This window comes from Mangifera indica, chromosome 2 (genome assembly GCF_011075055.1).
Source record: "Mangifera indica cultivar Alphonso chromosome 2, CATAS_Mindica_2.1, whole genome shotgun sequence".
NCBI classification, from domain to species: Eukaryota; Viridiplantae; Streptophyta; class Magnoliopsida; order Sapindales; family Anacardiaceae; genus Mangifera; species Mangifera indica.
In genome coordinates, this window is record NC_058138.1 from 24,184,200 (window position 1) to 24,205,165 (window position 20,966).

General features: G+C 33.3%; 3 protein-coding genes across 3 annotated transcripts; 2 read left to right on the plus strand and 1 right to left on the minus strand.

The window, feature by feature from the left end:
* Window positions 1-4,297: 4,297 nt before the first annotated feature.
* LOC123209411 (lon protease homolog 1, mitochondrial-like) lies at window positions 4,298-11,772 on the minus strand. Its single transcript, XM_044627471.1, has 20 exons — window positions 11,247-11,772; window positions 10,708-10,773; window positions 10,408-10,590; window positions 10,210-10,275; window positions 10,025-10,066; window positions 9,808-9,930; window positions 9,214-9,312; window positions 8,927-8,992; window positions 8,757-8,843; window positions 8,585-8,624; window positions 8,318-8,489; window positions 7,774-7,898; window positions 7,424-7,554; window positions 7,221-7,325; window positions 6,928-7,041; window positions 6,442-6,609; window positions 6,251-6,352; window positions 5,864-6,106; window positions 5,018-5,536; window positions 4,298-4,673 (listed from the first exon to the last, which is right to left on the minus strand). The coding sequence occupies exons 1-20, from the start codon at window positions 11,565-11,567 to the stop codon at window positions 4,467-4,469; spliced, it is 2,979 nt and encodes a 992-aa protein (XP_044483406.1). The 5' UTR covers window positions 11,568-11,772; the 3' UTR covers window positions 4,298-4,466.
* Window positions 11,773-13,536: 1,764 nt separating this feature from the next.
* Window positions 13,537-16,288, plus strand: LOC123198738 (pentatricopeptide repeat-containing protein At1g09820-like). The gene is given in 2 exon segments (XM_044613498.1): window positions 13,537-14,148; window positions 14,151-16,288. Coding segments are annotated over 2 exon segments (1,806 nt in total). The 5' UTR covers window positions 13,537-13,631; the 3' UTR covers window positions 15,440-16,288.
* A 479-nt stretch (window positions 16,289-16,767) lies between these two features.
* LOC123197835 lies at window positions 16,768-19,401 on the plus strand. The gene is made up of 2 exons (XM_044612265.1): window positions 16,768-17,023; window positions 18,523-19,401. The coding sequence occupies exons 1-2, from the start codon at window positions 16,954-16,956 to the stop codon at window positions 19,185-19,187; spliced, it is 735 nt and encodes a 244-aa protein (XP_044468200.1). The 5' UTR covers window positions 16,768-16,953; the 3' UTR covers window positions 19,188-19,401.
* Window positions 19,402-20,966: the final 1,565 nt, after the last annotated feature.

Consider the following 20,966-nt stretch of genomic DNA (forward strand, 5'->3'; position numbering starts at 1 on the left):
TGAAAGAAACCCTAGCACAGGGGAAATCTATATTTGTCAAATGACAGAAACCCTAACAAATTAGACATTAACAATAGAAAGTGGATTATTAATTTAGATATCTTAAGTGGATAAAGGCCAATCAATCATGATATCAAACTTTAGTGATTATATCATTAAAGTGATATTGTGGTAGTTTAGTTTAGATCTTCTTCTATAGACAAATTATCACATGGGTGGTTTTTTAGCCTATTAAAAACTTAAATATGTATAAAACAGTTGAAGCTCACCCAAGATGAAATCTTGGTGGGGTTTGCACCTTTTTGTATATTCACACTTGATCTCACTCTCATCTTAAAAGGTTCATGCACTAAATCTAATAAGATCCAATCCTACATATATGATGCTTTATCTAATTAGTTTATATCCACAAAATTTTGTGTTTAAAGTATTTAAAATTATAAATAACATATATGTTTGACGTAAAAGTTAAAAGTATAAGAACGTATATAAATCATTAAATATACAAATAATATATAACACGATCATTCCTTATTGGTTATTAACTTTTATATTACAAAAATAATTATCTTATTTTAAACTAGGGTAAGATTTAAATTGATTTGACTCAGTCTTAATTTAGTATTTAACTCAAAATGAGTCAAACTCAAGATTTGATAGCTCAATCTCGAGTTTGAGTTGATTTAACATTAATTCAATAAATCATCAACAAATTTCTTTTTTTTTTTGTGACTTTAATTTCCTTTTCCCTAATAATTTATATTTATCATCTTTGACAATTTTTTTTCTTCTTCTTCTTCAATATTTTTTGATGATTTTTCAGATGTCTTCACTGATAGTTCGTGCTCAACTTTTTGAATCTAAATGAAATCCTATTTGAATTCAATTTAGTTGAAATCCAATTTTATTTAAGACTTATAATGAAAAGTTTTAATTGTTTTTTAGGAAGAGAATATGAATTTGGATTGAATTGATGAGTAGATGTTGAAGATATAAATGAATTGTGACTGGTCAAATTTAAATCTTATAATATTAATTAATAATAATATGGCATGCCAACAGCCAATAGACTGAAAATTGGAGAACAATCGCCATCACAATCCTTAGAATCCTAAATTAATTATTAGTATTAATTATGAAATGACATTGTCGTTGGTGGAAAGATCAGATCTAATCTAATCTAATCTTATAACACGTGACAAATTAATACTCTATATGTGCTTATTGAGGAGATTGGACAGTCATCTATTACAAGACAAAACAACTCCATTTGATCTAATATGTGTTGTTCAAAATTTAGCTGTCATTAAACTTTGAAAAACTTAATATTAAGATCAAAGTTTTAGATATAATAATAATAATAATAATATTGTATCTTGATTGTAAAATATAGCATCTCTAGGTAGATTTTACATTAAAAAAGTATGAAAGAAGCGATAGATATGAATAAGTATCACATATTCTTTAAAAATGATAAGAAAAAAATGATTGAACAATTTGTGAGTTTTTAAACTATTAGATGTACTTTGGGTTATAAAAAGTCAAAATAGATATATCAATTGGATCGGATCAAATAAAAGTCAGACTCAAAATACGAATTTAAAGTCTGACCCAACATTATAGTATGTCGGGTCTAGACCATGGGCCTTTCAGGTTGGATTATAAGTTTTAATATTAGGCCCATATGCTGACTCGACCCAGCCCGATACTATTTACAAATTATGAAAAAAAAAAAAAAAAAGCAAAAATGAAGACTTCTACTTCATTGCTTCTGCTACACGCAGAAGCTAACAGTCATTTTTATTTTTTTATTTTTTCTATATAAACTAATCCAAATTTTTTTATTTTTAATTTTATTTATAAATTTTTCAATCTCAATTCTTTTATTATATTCTCAGTCTCATTTTCTTTCATCAACTCTCTTTGAAAAAATGTTTGAATTTGTAAATAATAATTTTTTGTGTTTATAATTTCATTTTCATTTCAATTTTATCATTACAAAATATTATAAATAAATTTAATGTCAAATGAATTCAAAAATTTGGAAGATGGAGACAAGTAGATAAATAGTATAATATATATTTATTTATGTTTGTATTTGTACAGTATGCAAATTAATTTATTTGTATTATATTATAAACTTATAATATTTTTGATCATGTAACACGGTATTCTTCCATCACAAGTGAGAGATTATAAATAAAATATTTGGAATACTGTCATCGGTTTTAATAATTAAAAATAATTTGTATTTAAAAGTTTTAATTAAAATTTTTAATTAAAATTTTTTAAAATTTATTTAAATAGGTTAGTCTGATTAAAGCTTGTGAGGCAGCCTATTTAAGGCCTATTACTGTGTGAGCCTAAGGCTCGACCAGACCCATGAGTCTGATGGGTAGTGTTAGAGCCGACCTGACCTGACCCATTGATATGTCTACCCCAAAGCAATATTGTGTTCAAAACAAATAATTTATTAACAATGGTTGGATTGTTGAATTGAGATATTACATATATTATTAGAATGACTCTGCATATCCTCTTAAATGATAATTGGTAAACAGATAATGAGTTTCATAAAAGGGTAAATGTAAATATCGTAAAATGGTAAAAGTAACACTTCTAAACAAATCTCATATTGATATATAAAATAGAGGAAGATATTAAGAATGCATGAATATCTTACATAACTTAAGAATGATAAAGAAAATTTATTAAAACTCTAAAATAAAATTTTGCTGAATTGTTTGTAAAAAGGGAAGAATATATATATAAAATATGGGTCAAATTCTCAAGAATGGATATTACAAGTATTAAATATACAATAATGAAGAATGTGTAGGATTAAGCCAAATATGTAAAATATTGTTCCGAATAAAGAATAATTATATATATATAGACATAGATATAAATACACATTAAAGCATCGAGATTAGAGAGTCGATTATTTTAGTTAGGAATTAATGACAATAAGCATACAAATACCGATATGATGAAGATGTACTGTCGTCCCCTTAAAGAGTCAAAAGTTTTTTGTTTAGAGGCCGAAAAATAGTAAGGAAATTTTCCATGAGGACACATATCACATCACAACATGCATGCATACAGTGAATGGATATAGATGCTCATCATCTCTACCAAAGATTTATCATTCATTTCATTAAAGGGCTAAACATAAAAATGAAAGTATGTTTGCAAATGCAAGCCACGCATACAAGCACGCCTTTATTGGGCAGGGCAGACACTCATCTCAGGGAGGAGTTTGTGGCCCTGAGAGGCTTCTGAAAACACAAGAGAAGAAAAAGAAATAAGGGCGAAAATGGGGAGCAATAGACTAGTAGAGTAGCAGCAGCAGCAGTAGTAGTAGTAGTAGTGATGTTGTCAACAATGGAGGACGACACCAACCCACTCTTTAACCGTCCAATGATCCAGAGAGAGAGAGAGAGAGAGAGAGAGCCATGGGCCACCCTCTCCATTGTTGCTTTCTCAGATATAAGGAATATTTTGGATGGAATATAGATAGTGCCTCTGTCACCCTCCTCTTCATACACTTTTTCTGTCTTTCCCACTTTATATATATTATATTTCATTTTATGATAACTGTTGACACTTTTCACCGATATATGAGATTTTTACTTCACCATCATGTATTATTGAATGTAAACTTAAAACTTAGGACACTTCATTTGGAGCTTTTGTTATGATATGGTATTGATTGGTTCATTTTAATTTAACAATTTTCTCCTTTTTTTTTTTTACTATGTCAAATTTAAGATTTGAGATTTAAATTTTATATCAAAAAATATAAATTAATATCCAATTCAAATAAGTCATCTCATTTTAAGTTCAATGATTTCTTTCTATAATTTTTTTTTCAAAAATTTTTCCCTCTATCCTCTATTCTTTTTTGGTGATTATCCTTTTTCTACATCAACAATTTTTAAGTTGCTTTGGATGACTCATTGAATGCTAAAAAGATAACGTTACTCTTGTACTATAATATTGTCCAAGACTTGATTTGAGCACAAATGACTGCTTTAAATAATAATAATAATAATAATAATATGTGCCATAGATAAGACTTTTGTTTGGAGAAAATGTAATCTTTCACTTAGACAACCGGATGAAAAGCAAAACGAATCATTTCACCACTTGCAGAATATTTGTTTTGTTTGTAACGAATCTAAAGGAGGAAATCAATTGGGATTTGGGAACAAGAAAAATCTGATAAAATTCTACCATTCTTGAAAGTGAGTTTGGATCTTCAACTTTCGGTTACACGTACAATTAAGTCAATAAATGAAGAAGACAATAATTCATTCCACTACTTAAGCTTTAAAGAATTATTGTTGCTGTTGATACAAATGGCTGTTTGTTCTCACTTTTACATGACCAAAAATGAATCATTCTGTCTTTATGGTGATGAACTAAACCATGGGTATAAAAAATTCCTGCCATGGTTCAAATGATCATTCAGGGTTTTTTATTGAAAATTTTTCTTTATTTTGTTCATCACCGAAAGCCAAACCAAATATCTGGCTGTAGTCATCCACAAAGTGAACATCTAAGCCTTCCTTCACGTTTGGAGCAAGCTCATCAAAATCCCTCCGGTTGGCTGAAGGGAATATGATTGTCTTCACATCGCTCCTCCTCGCTGCAATTGTTTTCTCCTTAACCTGATTATTTCACACAAAATAAATATACTCAGTGAACCTGCCTCAAATAATGGCACTAAATGCATTGCAAAAGTAATGAAAGGGAGTTTTGCCAGGGAAACAATTTCCAACTTCCAGATACAGAAAAATCTTTAAGGCTTACAAAGGCAGACCAGAGACTCCATAATAAAAACCTCATCTAAGAAATAATTAGAAAATAAAGCCAAAGTTCAAAAACATCATAGGGAATATGCATATGTATTCTTCAAAAAGAAAAAGATTTGTGTGACTAATTCATTCAATATAGTATCAGTAATGCCAAGCATAAAATATTCAAGCAATAAATTAAAGTTTGTTTGACATACCCCACCAATTGGAAGGATCTTCCCAGTTAGTGTTACTTCCCCAGTCATTGCTAGATCCTTCCTGACATACTTCTTCATGGCAAGAGACAACATTGATGTAACCATGGTGCAACCTGCACTAGGCCCATCCTTTGGAGTGGCCCCTGCTGGAACGTGGAGATGAAGTTTGGAATTGGCAAAGAAAGGATTATCTGGTTCTTTCTCAAGCAAGATGGATCTTGCCACTGTGTGAGCAATTTGTGCACTTTCTTTCATAACATCTCCAAGTTGACCAGTAACATGCAAAGCCCCTTTTCCATCTCCTTGCTCAACCTCAGTGGTCTCTATATATAAGGTGGAACCACCCATTGCAGTCCAAGCAAGACCCATCACAACTCCAACTGGAGTTTGATCATAGATGCGCTCAGCATGGAATACAGGTTTACCAACATAATCGGCTAAGTTTGATTCATCAACCAATACTTTCTCAACTGACTTAGCAGCTTCATTCTCCTTTATCTTCTCTTGATCTGTTATATCCTGTACAGAATAAAAAAGTATGAATATACAGGATGAAGCTACCTTGGAAGGCTTTGAACAGAAAACACTTGCCAAGTGATACACACACACACACACACATATATAACAAAGCAAAGTACTAAACAACTGCACTGGATAAGCTCAGAATAACTGTTTGTCTTATCTCATGGTTTCTGGAGCAAGTACTCATTTACTTATGAATTAGATGATAACCTTTAAGCGAATTTAGTCAAATTACGATGTTGGAAAAATTTTTTGTTCTCATACAAAATTCATATATTATACCTTAAACGAAAACAATTTCAAACAAGTAACACCAGTCTGTACCTTTAAATCCACACCAGTCTCAGATTGGTCATCTTTCAACAGAGTCACAGTCAGAACAGGGGTTTCAGTAGTTTGCTCATGACTGCTAGTCTCCACTGTTTCGGCTTCAACCTTCATGTCACTTCCAACTATGTTTTGACTTGATTCATCAACACTTTCTGCCTCAGATTTACCAGGCTCCACAACCTCTCCAGCAACAGCAGATTCACTGTGTGCTCCTTGTCGCACAAGTTTCAGAGCAATCTGCCACAACCATACATTCTAGTGCTTCACAGTTTGAACTAAAATATAAATGAAGGGGAAAAAATGGTGCAGTAGCAGAGTAAAGCTTTTTGCCAATAATTATATACTATATATACATAAAACGCAAATATTAATAGTGCATACCTTGCGGTAAATCTTTTCTATTTGCTTTTGAAGATTACGAACCCCTGCTTCTCGGCAGTAATTTTCAATCAGGCTGAGAAGCGCTGCATCAGTCACCTCAACCTAGAACAAATTAGCTTGTAAGGGTTAAATATCTTCTATCCTCGAGAAATATATCAACAAATTATCTCGTTTTACAAGATAGAGGTTACCTGTTCAGGCATGATACCACACGCTTCACGCGTAGCCTTCTCCAAATAGTCCCTGGCAATGTGCATTTTCTCATCAGTGATATACCCAGCAATAGCAATTACTTCCATCCTGTCCAAGAGAGGGTTGGGAATATTCTCCACAACATTTGCTGTGCAAACAAACAGAACCTACATTGAAGATTTGAAATATTAAGGTACAAATCCAAAAAAATCCCACACCCAATTTCCAGCCTGACATGTGACGTGCTGACTCAATGTTAACAACACAAGATTTAATCACAGAAAACTTGTGTAAAACATCTAAAAGTATGCAAAGGTACAGTATGAGTCTACATGCCAACCGCCAGAAAAATCTTCAACAATGAGAAAAACAAAAAGATAGCCAAAATTAACAACAAATTAATCTATTTTTCTTGATATGCCACTCTATTGCAACAATATATATGTAGGAAGGTACCATCAATGGAAATCTCTGCTATTACTAACCTTTGATAGGTCAATTGGAACATCAAGATAGTGGTCCAGAAAATTAGCATTTTGTTCTGGATCAAGGAGCTCCAACAATGCACTTGCCGGATCACCAGCATGTCCCCTTCCCAACTGCCACAATACAGAATATTCAGATTTCAACACATCAATGTCGTAAACATTATCTTTCCAAACTAGAATATAATTATAAAAACAAGGCACAAAGTAATCATTCTGGACTGTATAATAGATAGGAGGAAAAGAACACCAGTTATTAAATTCAAATTAATCAAGTCTTACAGCCTTAGTACCTTGTCTATTTCATCAATCAGAACAAGAGGATTAGCTGTCCCGACATTTTTTAGGCACTGCACCATCTTTCCTGGCATAGCTCCAATATACGTTCGCCGATGCCCCTGAAGACAGTGGAAGTCAATAATAAATTTTCAATACTTTATTTATAACCATACAGCGGCATACAATTTTATTCCCAGTAGTAGATGACTTTAATTACCTTGATTTCAGCAACATCAGCTAAACCTCCAACTGAAAACCTAAAGAATTTACGGTTTAAAGCACGTGCAATTGAACGACCAATGCTAGTTTTGCCCACTCCAGGCGGGCCAGAGAGACAGATGATTTTTCCTGGAATAGGTATATTAACAAAATTAAGAGCCTGAAATAGCTTCCAAGTGGGATGATTTCCATTCTTCATGGCCACCATGAAGTCAGTTTGCTAATGCTCCATATGGCATCACAGATTGTTGCAATATAATGATGACAAATAAGAAAAAAAATTAAAACATTTTTGTTATGCTAATATATTTTCAAACACATTAACAACTAAAAAGAAACATTACCAACCTTGGGAGGTTCCCCTAAGTTTTCCAACAGCAATAAATTCCAATATCCTTTCCTTCACATCAGTCAATCCATAATGGTCTTCATCAAGAATTTTTTGTGCCCGAAGGACATCAAAATTCTCATCACTGCATTTGAAATTGAGGAATAAAAAAAATTTAAAAATCTAAAACCAGAAAATAGAATGTTTTTATGTAAGGCCAAAATGAATCATAAATATATGAAGACAGAAAATCCATCATAAATATTCCAACAAAAACAGCAGATTTTGTGCTGTACTACTAGCACCATAGTGGAAAAACAACCATCACCATAAAATAGTTTTCATTCTCCCAATGATTCTATCAACTTAATTAAATTGAATAGACCATGGAAAAGTATACTTTCAAATTATCAAAGCAAAACTGTTAGTTCTACAAGCACAGGGTTGTCGTATAATATTCATCTTGAAAAAATTAACCAAGGTCAACATCACATCTTTTGTCATTCTTTGGGATAAAATACAAGCATGCAAATAGGTACAGCCCAAATGAAAAAGCACAAAAACCTGTAGCTTCCCCAAGGTAGTGCAGTCAACCAATCCAAATAGTTGCGAGTTACATTGAATTCACTAGAACTGGCCTCTAACAGCTGCAGTTTTGTAAGCTCCTCTTCTATAACTTGCAGAACATGAGATGGACATTTGTCCTTATATTGCTCAATCCTTTCCCTGAACTTTGCTGCAATAATGAATGAGAAAAGAGTAACGAAAGTCATATTGATTTTTCTATAAGATTGTAAACTAGACCTGAAAGATAATTTAAATGAAACTAACAGGAAAGGGCTGTTTTGTCATCTGTCTCTAATCCAAGCTCCTGCAACAGGGGCAAGAATCAAAATACAGAAGTCAATATAAAGCCCAGCTCAATACATATTTGTAACAATCTATCATAGTTTCTAGAGATAGAGTATAGTAAATACATATAAAAAATAACTGAAGCTAATACCTTCTTTATAGCCTTAAGTTGCTCATTTAACAAGTAACGGCGCTGCTCACCACTGATTTTTTCTTCAATTGCTTTTGCAATCGATTCCTACACATGACCCAAGAAAGGTAAAGACCTAATGAATGTGGATCAAATAACAAGAAATAACCACAAACATTAGCATGATGTACCTGAATCTTACTGATTTCCATTTCTTTCTTCACCAACTCCAGTGTCAGTTTCAAGCGTTTATACACCTGAGTTTGACCACAGGAAAAAAGTGACTAAAATAAAAAGGAATGAAGGAATAAGAAGGATGTATTACAACCATCTAATGACAGTTTAGAGAAAGATTCTTGGATGTAGACAGCAAAACATTCTACACCCTATTGTCCAAAAGGAGGGGTGCTCAAATAATAATGTTCCAGAATAAAGCTGGGAATTCAAGATTAGCCACCGATTAAGATGTGCAACATACATCCAGCTCTTCAAGCACTTGCTGACATTGCAATTTGTTTCCACCGGATATTGCAGCTCCAAAATCTGCTAACTTTGGAAAGCTAAAATCACCCACATGCTGCAGCAATGGGAGAGAAAAGATGTCACTATACTGAACAAAAAATGAAACCAATTTAATCAATCAGTATGTAGTTATAAAATATATCCAATGTAAGGAGCACGCATGCAAAACATTTTATATAAACAGGAATTGACATGCAAACATCATAAACTCATTATAAACAGTCAATGAATCAAGCAAAGAAACTGAAGTGGCAATTTGTAATCAGAGGCAGTAGCACTACTAGAAAGATGGCAGGGAAAGAAAAGTTCAAAAGTATCAAAGTAAGATGTTGCCTTAATAGATGATGAAGATGATAGGTGTTATCAATGCCAGAGAAGAGAAATTTAAGCTTTATCCCAGTTTATTGGCATATGTTAGTGCGAATTGCAAAATAGACCAGAAAAAAATTTGGATGAAGTAAAGCTAAGCTCTAGACCAAACTGACGATGAAAAGTAAGAGCATCTCAAGGAACACATATAGACAATTATTCAAAACACACATGTACAAACCTGAGTATATGTTTGAACATGATCTCTCCAAAGGGAACTTGTCTTCAAAACATCTCTTAGAGTAGATATAACCTCAAATGATGTGGCCTTTATAATATCATCATCCTTGTCATATGGTTTATCCTGCAATGTTTAAAGATAGATCAATAGAACATCATTTGCATATATAGAACACTATGACTTAGGAATCAATCAAAATTGAGCATAGAAAGAATACCTTGAGATGATCAACTTTGACAGTCAAGGGTTCCTCATTAACCTAAATAGAAGACATCATTTTCAGTTAAGAAACATCTCCATCAATATATGACATAGAAGTAAACAGACAGGACAGTTCATCAAGTACCAAACTCTAGGACAACTGGAAGGAAATTTTAGTACATCAATATCTTGCTTACTCACCAACTCTGTTATTCGAAGTCGCCTGTGGCCAATAAGGATAACCTGATCTCCTTGGATGCTTGAGATCTGCAGCATTATACCACAGATTCTTAATTGTTAAATCATAGACACACAGTTCTTTACTGTTGAATCTCATATGTATTGACATTTGAGGACATTAAGCTAACAAATGGCTATAATTCCCACATAACCTGATACCTGGGCAAGTGTACCAACTTCATGAAGTCGATTAAACAACTCTTTTCCTTTAAGATCATATACACTTTTTTCAGTTTCAGAACCTGAAGAATCAGCCCCTGGCTCATCTTTAAGAAGGAACGCCCCAGCATAAGGGGCCTGACGTTTTCGGCTTTCCTGTAAAGCTGCTAACAATTTTGGATCCTGCAACAAAATTTAAAACTTTGGTAAGCAACACCTCAATTAAACTCCTTAAAGTAAACCAACAATGTCAGCATGTAATGATGTGCATGCCATATAACAAGATAGAAGCTCCAATACCTTGACATAAATTGGCATGTAGAAACCAGGAAAAAGAGGTCTATGAGGCAATGGTAATGCCAAAACCTGCCATGCACAAAATCAAGCATTAAGATAAATGGTGAATTCTAACCATAAACCCATCAAGTCAATCATAAACGCTTTAAAATTTATAAACTAACATTACTACTTGTCTATGATATTATTAAAACCCAAAAAAAAAAAAAATACTAACTTTAATCCTTAAAGTTCTTCTTCAGCTAAAGAAATTGTTTTAATATTCAATGTGAAATTGCATTAAAAATTCCATTCCCTTTCTTCAGTTTCTCACCAACAAACTAAATATAAATAAGTTAATTTTACATCTTAGAAGCTCTTATTCAACTGAAATTTTGATTTTAACAGTAAAAATGCGTTGAAATTGCTACTAACGTTCTTGCATTATTGTAAATTGCAGAAAAAAAAAATTCTTCATTCTACTTCGATTTTTTAATTTCCGTCTCATTTTCACCAACCAATCAAACAATTACAAACGAAAACAAAAACTTTATTCAACCAACCGTCAAATAATCCTCGGGCCGAGGGTTAGTAGAGACAATAGCTGAAGAACTCTTCGAGTCAGACTCTTCGGAGTCTGTTTTAGCATGCTTTAGCTCAACCTCGACCAGCGACCCATCTTCGCCCCCGTCTCCAGAAGAATCGGAGCAGAAAAACCTCCTGTAAGTCACCGTACGGCTCCTCCGGGACGTCAACCCGGTGATTTGACTGAGCGCGTCGAGAAACGGGGAGGACGACGAAGGCTTGTTTCTAAGAGCCGTAACGGTGGCGAAGGCGTGAGTCTGCCGGCACGACGCGGCGGTGGAGGAGAGAAGTTTCAGCATTGGAAATTTGGGGAGACTCTTAAAGGGGTAAAATCCGAAGATTTAGAAAGCTTGAGGGGCGGATTGAGATGGAGTGAAGTTGCATTGAAGAGAAGAAGAGGAGGACAGAGGAGGGTGTTGCAGTTTAAGCCCTGCATAAACCCTTGATTTCGTGTCTGGTTTGAGGGTTTTAAGTGAATTGACTTTTCTGTCCTTTTATTGTAATTAATGTTCTAGTGTGTCCTCGTTTGTATTAAGAGAGGTTTAGTGTATTAATAATATAGTACTAAATATTTATTTGTAACTTCCTATGCAAGAAATCTACTTGTTCTAGAATCCCCTTCGTATTGTGGACTTCTCCTAGAATTTAGGGCCAAAGGACAATTTCCGACCCAAGGTTTAATGGAAGGACAAATTCCCACCCCATTAACTTTCAAAAACCCAAATACTCACATTTTTACTATTATAAATAGGGGTAAAATTGTTATTTAACTAAAAATATTAAAAAAATAAAATACTATCACGTTTTTTCTCCACTCAAGGTTTGAAAAATTGTTATTTCCCCCCTAGGGTTTCATTCCTTCTCCGATAACATTCTCTGGCCGACCTTCCATTTATCGACGCTCTAGCTTCCATAACAAAGATGCAGTCATAAAAAGGTCACGAAGATGACAATTGGAAGTGACATCATTGAAGATTCGTTATACAATGGATCGTCTGGAAGTAACGTCTGACACCAATGATCTCCAACCAAAATTTAGAGTTTTAGACCAGGAGGAAGAGAGAAGTTGGAAGGGAGAGAGAACGAGACTGGAGACGACGAACTCCGCTGTCTCTGGTGATAGGTTCAAAACTCTAAGGTGAAAATGTGATTTTCAAACTTTCATTAGAGAAAATCAAATTCATAAACTTAGGGAGAAATAAATTATTTTTTATTTTTTATGAAATAACAAATTTACCCCTATTCATAATAATAAATAGTTGGGTATTTAAGTTTTTGAAAGTTAACGGGGTGGGAATTTGCTCTTCATTAAACCTTGTGTGGGAAATTGTTCTTTGGCCTAGAATTTATTTATTCATTATTTTTTTTTTCTAAAAAAGGGAAATCTTTATTTTAAATTAAACTAATTTATGTTACTACGTTTTTTGTCAATAATTTTTTAATTTTGCAACTATGAATCTGTTTGGGTTGGGTAGCGGTAACATATATATTTTTATTAATATTAATTGAGTTAGATTGTAAAAAAATATATTTATAATAATATTTTATTTTTCTTTTTTAATAAAAGATTATTTACAAGAAACGCAGTCCAGTATCTATTGGTGTTAGTTAATGTTTAAAATGTATATCAAATTTGAGTGGAAACAATGGAATTATGATAATCATGATGATGTTTTTAAGATGGGCAATTTACTATTCAAAATATATGTTTATTATTATTATTATTATTAGTTTTTTTTTTTTTAAATTATGATTGATAATAAAAATTGATATTCTTATACTTTTGTACAATCTTCAACTTATAATATAAAAGAAAAAGTTATATATATATATAATTATATATTTCAATATTGACAATAAATATACACAAATTTTATGAATATAAAATGTGGATAATAGTGTATTCTTAATTTGATCAGAAATTATTCTTTTCTTTTTCACTTAATAGTTGGGGATAAAAAAAATATAATAATATGTTAGAACTGTGAGAATGATTATAACTGTTAAAAGTTCTCCTTCTCCTACCGAAATGTATTTTGCATATGCATAATTAGTAATATTGGTTCAACATGGAAAATTTTTTAGGGTCAAAATAGTAATCGTGTATCTAAAGTTTGATGGGTTTTCTTACCCAAACTTTAAACCTACAACTTTCTCGTCACTTCAAAAAGCTTGTTATGTATAGATTTTGGTGCTTCACACATCATGAATCTCCTTAAAATAAATAAATAAATTAGAAAATTCCAACTTTAATCAATATTTAAGAATTACCCTAATTTGGCTTATAGGCCGCTATAGAGTTCAGACTGACTGAGCGGTATTTTCTGGCTCTCAATTTCACTACTTTGAGCAAAGCCACGCTCATGCCACTAAAATCCCTTTTTTCCTCGGGAAAATTCCCACTCGGGAAAATTTGCTCCCCAAACAAACAGAGCATCAGGCCTTTCTGTTCTGCAAATTCAACCGCAGAAAACATACCCATTATCATAGACCTTATAAGACAGCAACATTGGTCAAAACTCACAACACATTTGAGTACCACAAACCCCAAAACACTTCTTCAACAACTTATCGATTCTGAAGCTGATCCAGATCTCATTCTCAGGTACTTTAATTGGTCAACAAAAGAGCTTAAACTTTTCCACCCTTTAGACCTCACTTGCAGACTATTATACTCACTAGCAGCTGCGAAAAAGTACTCAAAGATGAGAAATTTTTTGCATCGGTTTGTTCAAAATGAGAGCTTTCATTCTGTTTCTTCGATTTTTCATGCTATTTCGTTGAGTAGCGATAGTTTGTGTATTAATTCAATCATTGTTGATATGTTGGTGTTGGCTTATGCTAAAAATATGAAATACAATCTGGGTCTAGAGGCGTTTAAGGAGCTGGTGATTATGGGCTGAACTTATCAGTTCTATCTTGTAATCAGTTGTTGAGTCTTTTAGTGAAAAAGGAGAAATTTGAGGAGGTGGAGTATGTTTATAAGGAGATGCGGAGGAGAAGAATTGAGTTTAATTCGATTAGTTTTAACATTGTGATTAATGGGTTGTGTAAAGTTGCGAAATTGAATAAAGCTAGTGATGTTATTGATGACATGAAATTGTTGGGGGTTTCGCCAAATTCCATTACTTATACTACTCTTATCGATGGATATTGCAAGAAAGGTAATCTTGGGAAAATGTATAAAGCTGATGCGGTTTTGAAGGATATGGTGGCAAATGGAATTCGACCTAATGAGAGGACTTTCAATGTATTGATTGATGGGTTTTGTAAGGATAAGAATTTATCGGCAGCTATGAAGGTGTTTGAGGAAATGAAAAGTCAAGGTGTGACAAGCAATGTGATTACATATAATTCACTGATCAATGGGTTATGTATTCATGGGCAGCTTGACAAGGCTGTTGCTTTGAGGGATGAAATGATGAGCTTGGGTTTGATGCCAAACGTTATTACTTATAATGCACTTATAAAAGGGTTCTGTGAGAAGAAAATGTTGGACAAAGCTAGGGAGTTGTTTGATGATATTTCAAAACAAGGAATGGTTCCCACTGCAATAACATATAACACATTGATCAATGCTTATTGTAAGGATGGGAAAATGGAGGATGCTTTTGCATGGCGTGATGCTATGTTAGATAGAGGGGTGTTGCCTGATATTTCAACATATAACTGCTTAATTGGGGGTTTATGCAGAGAGGGAAATGTTGAAGAAGCTAGGAAGATCACAGATGAATTGAGAAACAAGTGTTTGAGAGCTGATCTTGTAACATATAATATATTGATTGGTGCACTGTGCAAAGAAAGGCGGTCAAAAAATGCTGCGAAACTCTTGGATGAGATGCGCAAGGTGGGTTTGAGTCCAAGTCATGTGACATATAATACTTTGATGGATGGTTACTGTAGGGAAGGAAACCTTGTTGCTGCATTGAATTTGAGAAAACAGATGGAGAAAGAAAAGATGCGACCTAATATTGCAACATATAATGTACTGATAAGGGGCTTCTGTCAGAAGGGCAAGCTACAAGATGCAAACAGTCTTCTTAATGAGTTGTTGGAGAAGGGTTTAATCCCAAATCAAACAACCTATGAGATAGTTAGACAGGAAATGATGGAGAAAGGCTTTGTTCCAGACATAGAAGGCCATATGTATAATGTTTCAGGCAGATTATAGCTCACTTTAGAGAGAGAGAATCAATGTTACTCTGACCGTAGTATTAATATTTATTAGCCCTTATGTGTATACAAGTGGTTTTGCACATCTACTGAATCTGATATATGTTCTTGGGCTCAGTTCTTGGCCTTCATGAAGATGTAGCTTCTTGTCTGACACTGCAATATTGCATTTGAAGTTTTTGCTTGATTCAATGGTCTGATAGCTTCCAAGTTATGTTGAGGTGAAAAGTCCAAGCCTCTCTGGCTCCCACACATTGCTAGTTTACCGAAGTCTTCTGATCTCAATTTACTACCAGCATTGCAAATTATGCATTTTTTTGTGGTAAACTGTTCAGTGCGCCTCCATTGATATTTGATGATAGAAGATTTATAATGATTCATGCAATGCTGGGTATGTGTGGGCATCATCATCAAGTTATTGGATATGTATATACATCAGCATTAAACTCTGAACAGGAGGGATATGAAATATGTCACCCTTTCCTTTGAAAGATGATTATGAACATGCATGGAAGATGAAGGAACAACGAAGGAAGAATCAAGAAGCTGGTAGGGGGTCTAGAATGGCTAAACAGAACAGAATCATCGGCTTCCTGAAAGCTGAAAATTCTGGAATAAACAGTTGGATTGATTTGATGGATGCTGAGAAGGTCATGTTGATGCAAAGGGTTAGGGACACAGATTTGCCATTCTGTATACATGCCCTGATAAACAAACACCTGCATTCTTCTAGTTTTTACGTATACCATGAACATTAGCCATATGAACTATACCACAACCCCTAATGAACATATACGTGTTAAAAATGTCATGGTATATAATAATATTCAGTAATTTTTTTTGTTCATCTCTGTCTTTATTGTTGTGGGGATAATCTCATGAAAAACATTTTAATTAGGTTATGTGCTGCAATATCATATTAAAATTAGATTTTGTATTATAATTATTTATCATGAAGTATTGGTTAATTTCCACCCTTAGGCCAAAAAAATAATAAAATCAATTATCATGCATACAACAACATTAGTTATTGATATGAACAAAATGATTTGATTTTTATTTAAGTCAATAGATTCGATCAATTGATCAAAGCAATGACATCAAAATAATATAATTAAGAATTTAAAACGAGTTTTGGTTACTTAATAATTACAGTGGTTTTTCACTATTCACCTGATTTAACTTCAAGTTAATCTGGTTTACGCTAAAATAACATAACATTTACTCTGCATTCTCAATTAAACTAGTAGGTCCGGTCTAAGTTTTATTGATTATGACTTTTTAGTTATTTATTAATATTTTTTAAATAAATCATATTATATGAGTAGAGTAGATAATCAAGATGAAGTGAGAAATCTCTCTAGCCTGTCAACGCCGCAATTTTTTTAAAACGCTGCGTTTTCCATGCATCTTCTTCAGCACAATCAAATTCTTCGATTTTGAGAACCCTAATATCAACATTACATTAGTAGTCAAATCAGCATTCAGAGTTAAAACAGCTAGGGTTTCTGCATGGATCTTCCGAAGCGGAGAGTCCAAGTTTTCATCTTCATCTCCGGGATCATCTTTCTCAGCTTCGCAGGTATTTTTCTAGATTTTATCGCTTAATTTATTTCTGAATGTTACATTTTGATTATGGTTAGTTAATTTCGTATGTTGAACTTGTTATTTTGGCTTAAAGCCAGAGCCTTTAGTAGAATGCTGGGTTTTTTCCTTTTTTTTTTTTTAAATTTTTGTGGGCAGCTGTAATTCTTATTTAAATTATAGTTGATACAACTTATACTACTTTATGAAGATCATTTTATCTGTAACTGGAAATTGAAAATATAATGAAGATATTAATTAGAATAGATGTGCTTGGTTTAATTTCTTCCAAACTTATAGATCAAAATACCATACATTTCTCCTGCTGGAGGAATTGTTGACATGTTTTGGAAATAAAATAAAGTGCTTCAAAGTTACAACCAAATGCTTCACTACCAGAGGTGAGCGGCTATTATATGTCAAGGCTTCTTATACAATCTCAAGTGATACAACCAGCTTGACTAGCTAGTACCTATTAGGTTTTATTGTATAGGTTCATCGTAACTGATAAGGCGAATTCAAATATATGATTGCATTGTGCCCTGTGTATTTGGTTGTTTTGATCGTGATTTAGTTCCCTATTGTGTGTTTTGTTGAATGGCTGAGGGAGGTGATGTTTCTAGCATTTTGATGTGAAGGAGCAGCATCATTTGTTTTACTTGCAGTTAAATCATTATCAGGGTAGATCTACTTTTAATGCAATTTCAGATTGGGGATGGTGAATACTGAATATCAAAAATCCTTCATTGGGTTTGCTCGTTTTGTAATTCATGTGGCTTGCTTGCTGCTTTTGTAGTGCTAATTATGATTTCCCTCCCTTTTGTTGGATTATAGTATAGTTTTCATATTCAGTCTTAGCATTTTCAATTTATTCTTAACATTTGGACCATCCTATAGAATCTTTTAATCTTCAATTTGCAATTTTAAAGCTACTTGTATGATTCCAACTATAAGTTATATTTGCGTGTCTATGTGTTGTGTGCGTATTTTGTGTGTATTTACATGTAGGGATGAAATTGAGCCGAGCTGAGTTGAGTAGCGTTTTGCTCAAGCTCAGCTCATTAACATTAAGGCTAAGTTTGAGCTTGTTGGACTAGAAAATTCTTGACTTAAGCTTCAACTTGCCAAAAGAACGATTGGTTTAAGTTTGGTTTGAAAAACTATATTTAAACCTCTTAAATTTAAAAAAATTACATTTAAACCTTACAACATATTTTTTCACAATTACTCTCCAAATTCAAAGTAAAATAGTAAAATTTTAAGGGTGTAATTGCAAGATTTAAAATTTTGAGAGGCTTATTATATTTTACTTAAGCCGAGCCATGAGTTCATGATCTCACCAAGGCTGCTAACATCAAGCCCGAGCTCTGCTTGAGAGCCAAACTCAAGCAACTTGATTGGGCTTGGTTTGACTTGGCTCGTTTACAACTTATTTACTTGTATGCTCTATTACCAATGTTACAATGTGGAAAGTTCTTACAGTTTTATTTTTTATAGCTGAAAAATGTAGGCACCTGGTTGGGGAAGAGGGTTCATCCCAGAGTGGGAAGTTCACAATACTGAACTGCTTTGACATGGGAACTGGAACTTTAGCATGCACTGTGAAAGAGGGAGTGAAACTCTATGTCTACAGTATGAGAACTACTCATGTTGAGAAAGTAAGAAGTTTAGCTATTGAGACAGCATTAGCTGATGCGGTAACACAGGGATTGCCTCCAAAAGACGCAGCAAAACATGCACAGAAACAAGGAGCAAAGGCAGCAAAGCAAGCGACCCGGCAAGCTAAACGTATTATAGGCCCCATTATCGCTTCTGGATGGGACTTTTTTGAAGCTATATACTATGGTGGTACCATGACTGAAGGTTTCCTTAGGGGCAGTGGAACTTTAGTTGGTGCCTATGCTGGAGGGTTCCTTGGAGAGCAAAGCTTTGGGAAGTTCGGTTATCTTGTTGGTAGTCATCTGGGGAGTTGGGTTGGTGGTAGGATTGGGTTAATGGTATATGATGTAATTAATGGAGTACATTTCTTGCTTCAATTCGTTCAAAATGAAGAAAGTCAACCAGTGGAAGAAGTAATCGAAGCTTCTTCTGAGTCCCCCAATGAATTTGAATCTCCTCCCTATGAGAACTATGAAGCATATGAAAATTCTGAGTTCAGGTGAAGACAATGAAATCCTATCTGATTTTCATTTTCATGATATTGTATTTTAGCAATACGTTCAAATATGTGTGTAGATTTACTATAATGTTGTCTAAAAGTTACTGAGAATTCATGTTGTTCAAATATCTGTATAGAGGAACTATAATGTTGCTTAAAAGTTGTGAGAATTCATGTTGACCTTACTGTTTATCGAAGTAATTCGTGAATTAGTCTAACATATGTCTTCTGTTACATCTTATGAATACGACCATTTAATAAGCACGAGATACAACTAGTCGAGTGCAGAGCATTCTTCTGGGTGATCCTAGCTTCAGCTTCACACCCTTCAAGGTAGGGGTGCAAACAAACTGAGTCTAGCTTTGTTTAATTGAGATTGATTCAATGGAGTTCACCTAGAGTTCTAGCTAGAGTTCGAACTCAACGAGCTCAAACATTTCTGTTTCGAGCTCAAGAATGAAAGTAAAGAATTTGAGTTTGGTTTGAAAAATTATGATTAAACCTATGACTTATGTATTTATTATAATCATTTCATATTCAAAGTTAGAAAATAAAACTTTAAAATGTAAGATTTTATAATTTTAAGGGGTTTTAAATATTATACCCAAATTGAATAACAAAAAGTTCAAGTTTGACTGGTTTACAGCCTTCAAGTCACTTAGTTGAACTTTATGTACATACCCTTTGAAATGGTGATGTGAATTGCAGCCATAGCTAATGAAACCCGACTTAAGGGATGGTTTAGACAGATTGAATTTCTTTTACTTGTGTAGACTTCTCTGTGAATTGGCTAGCTTGGTCTTCGCCCCAAACAAGTCACCAACAAGTTGTTGGCAAATTCATCTTCCTGAAGGCTTTATTTTCTTCTTTGATGACTTTTTCTTCATTTTTGTCTTTGATAATCCTTTTTATATTCCCATGGTTTTCAACAATTTCTTTTGAGACCTCATCATTAGTTGAAACGAGTTTAAGCTCAAATTGAATCTTTTGAATTCAAATCAAACTTAAGTTATTCAAACTCAACTAAGAGTATGCTCTTATTTAAAATAATAAAACTATACAAACAAATAAATCTTACTAATTTATATATACAAATTGAGATAAAAATTTGTAATTGATAATATAATTATTTACCTTTTCTCTTATTTCAAATTCATTCAATCAAATACTATTACATCAAATTGAGATAACAGTTTGTGATTAGATGATATGATTTTTTTTTTTCATTTTAAAATTACAAAATCAAATTATACTATATCAAATTAGATGAATAAATTAAAAAAAATTGTTTCTCTGGTAAGTAATACTGTATTAAAAATTCCAAATGAGAAACTGACTAGAAAAAAGAAGTTGATAGAAGCTAATAAAGACTACCTGTCATGTGAAACAGGACAACAAATTGCAATACCGATGAAAACAACAGAGCCCAAGTTGCTTGACATGGTGGAATAGCTAGTGTTTTAAGCTTGGAGTAAAATAAAGAACAAAAATGTCTAATCAGAGAGGCATGTTTCAATCAGTGTCACATTGCGTGGTGGCACATGGTGGTCGTGTGGCTGCCACACACCCACCACCTCCATGACCCAGTCAGTGGCCACAGTTCATTTGACTTTTTTAATAGCCAATGAACATGCATTGCTACCTCCCCACTCATTTTGCTTAAAATGTTGCAATTTTCATTGTGCTTTTGGGGCTTACCTTCTTTTCTTTATTAATTCTTGATCAAGAAGAATAATGAAATCTTCTTTATTTGAAATCAATATACGGCATGTTGTAATACAAA

Bases quoted from the DNA above. Each gene is read 5' to 3' on its own strand.
- LOC123209411 (XM_044627471.1), bottom strand. From the start codon at position 11,567: ATGCTGAAACTTCTCTCCTCCACCGCCGCGTCGTGCCGGCAGACTCAC. The intron at 8,993-9,213 runs GTATGTTGCACA...GGTCAAACTCAG, and splicing joins AAGTGCTTGAAGAGCTGGAT to GTGTATAAACGCTTGAAACT. The intron at 7,326-7,423 runs GTAATTAAAGTC...CACTGTCTTCAG, and splicing joins CTGATGTTGCTGAAATCAAG to GGGCATCGGCGAACGTATAT.
- LOC123197835 (XM_044612265.1), top strand. From the start codon at position 16,954: ATGGATCTTCCGAAGCGGAGAGTCCAAGTTTTCATCTTCATCTCCGGG. The intron at 17,024-18,522 runs GTATTTTTCTAG...TATTTTTTATAG, and splicing joins CATCTTTCTCAGCTTCGCAG to CTGAAAAATGTAGGCACCTG.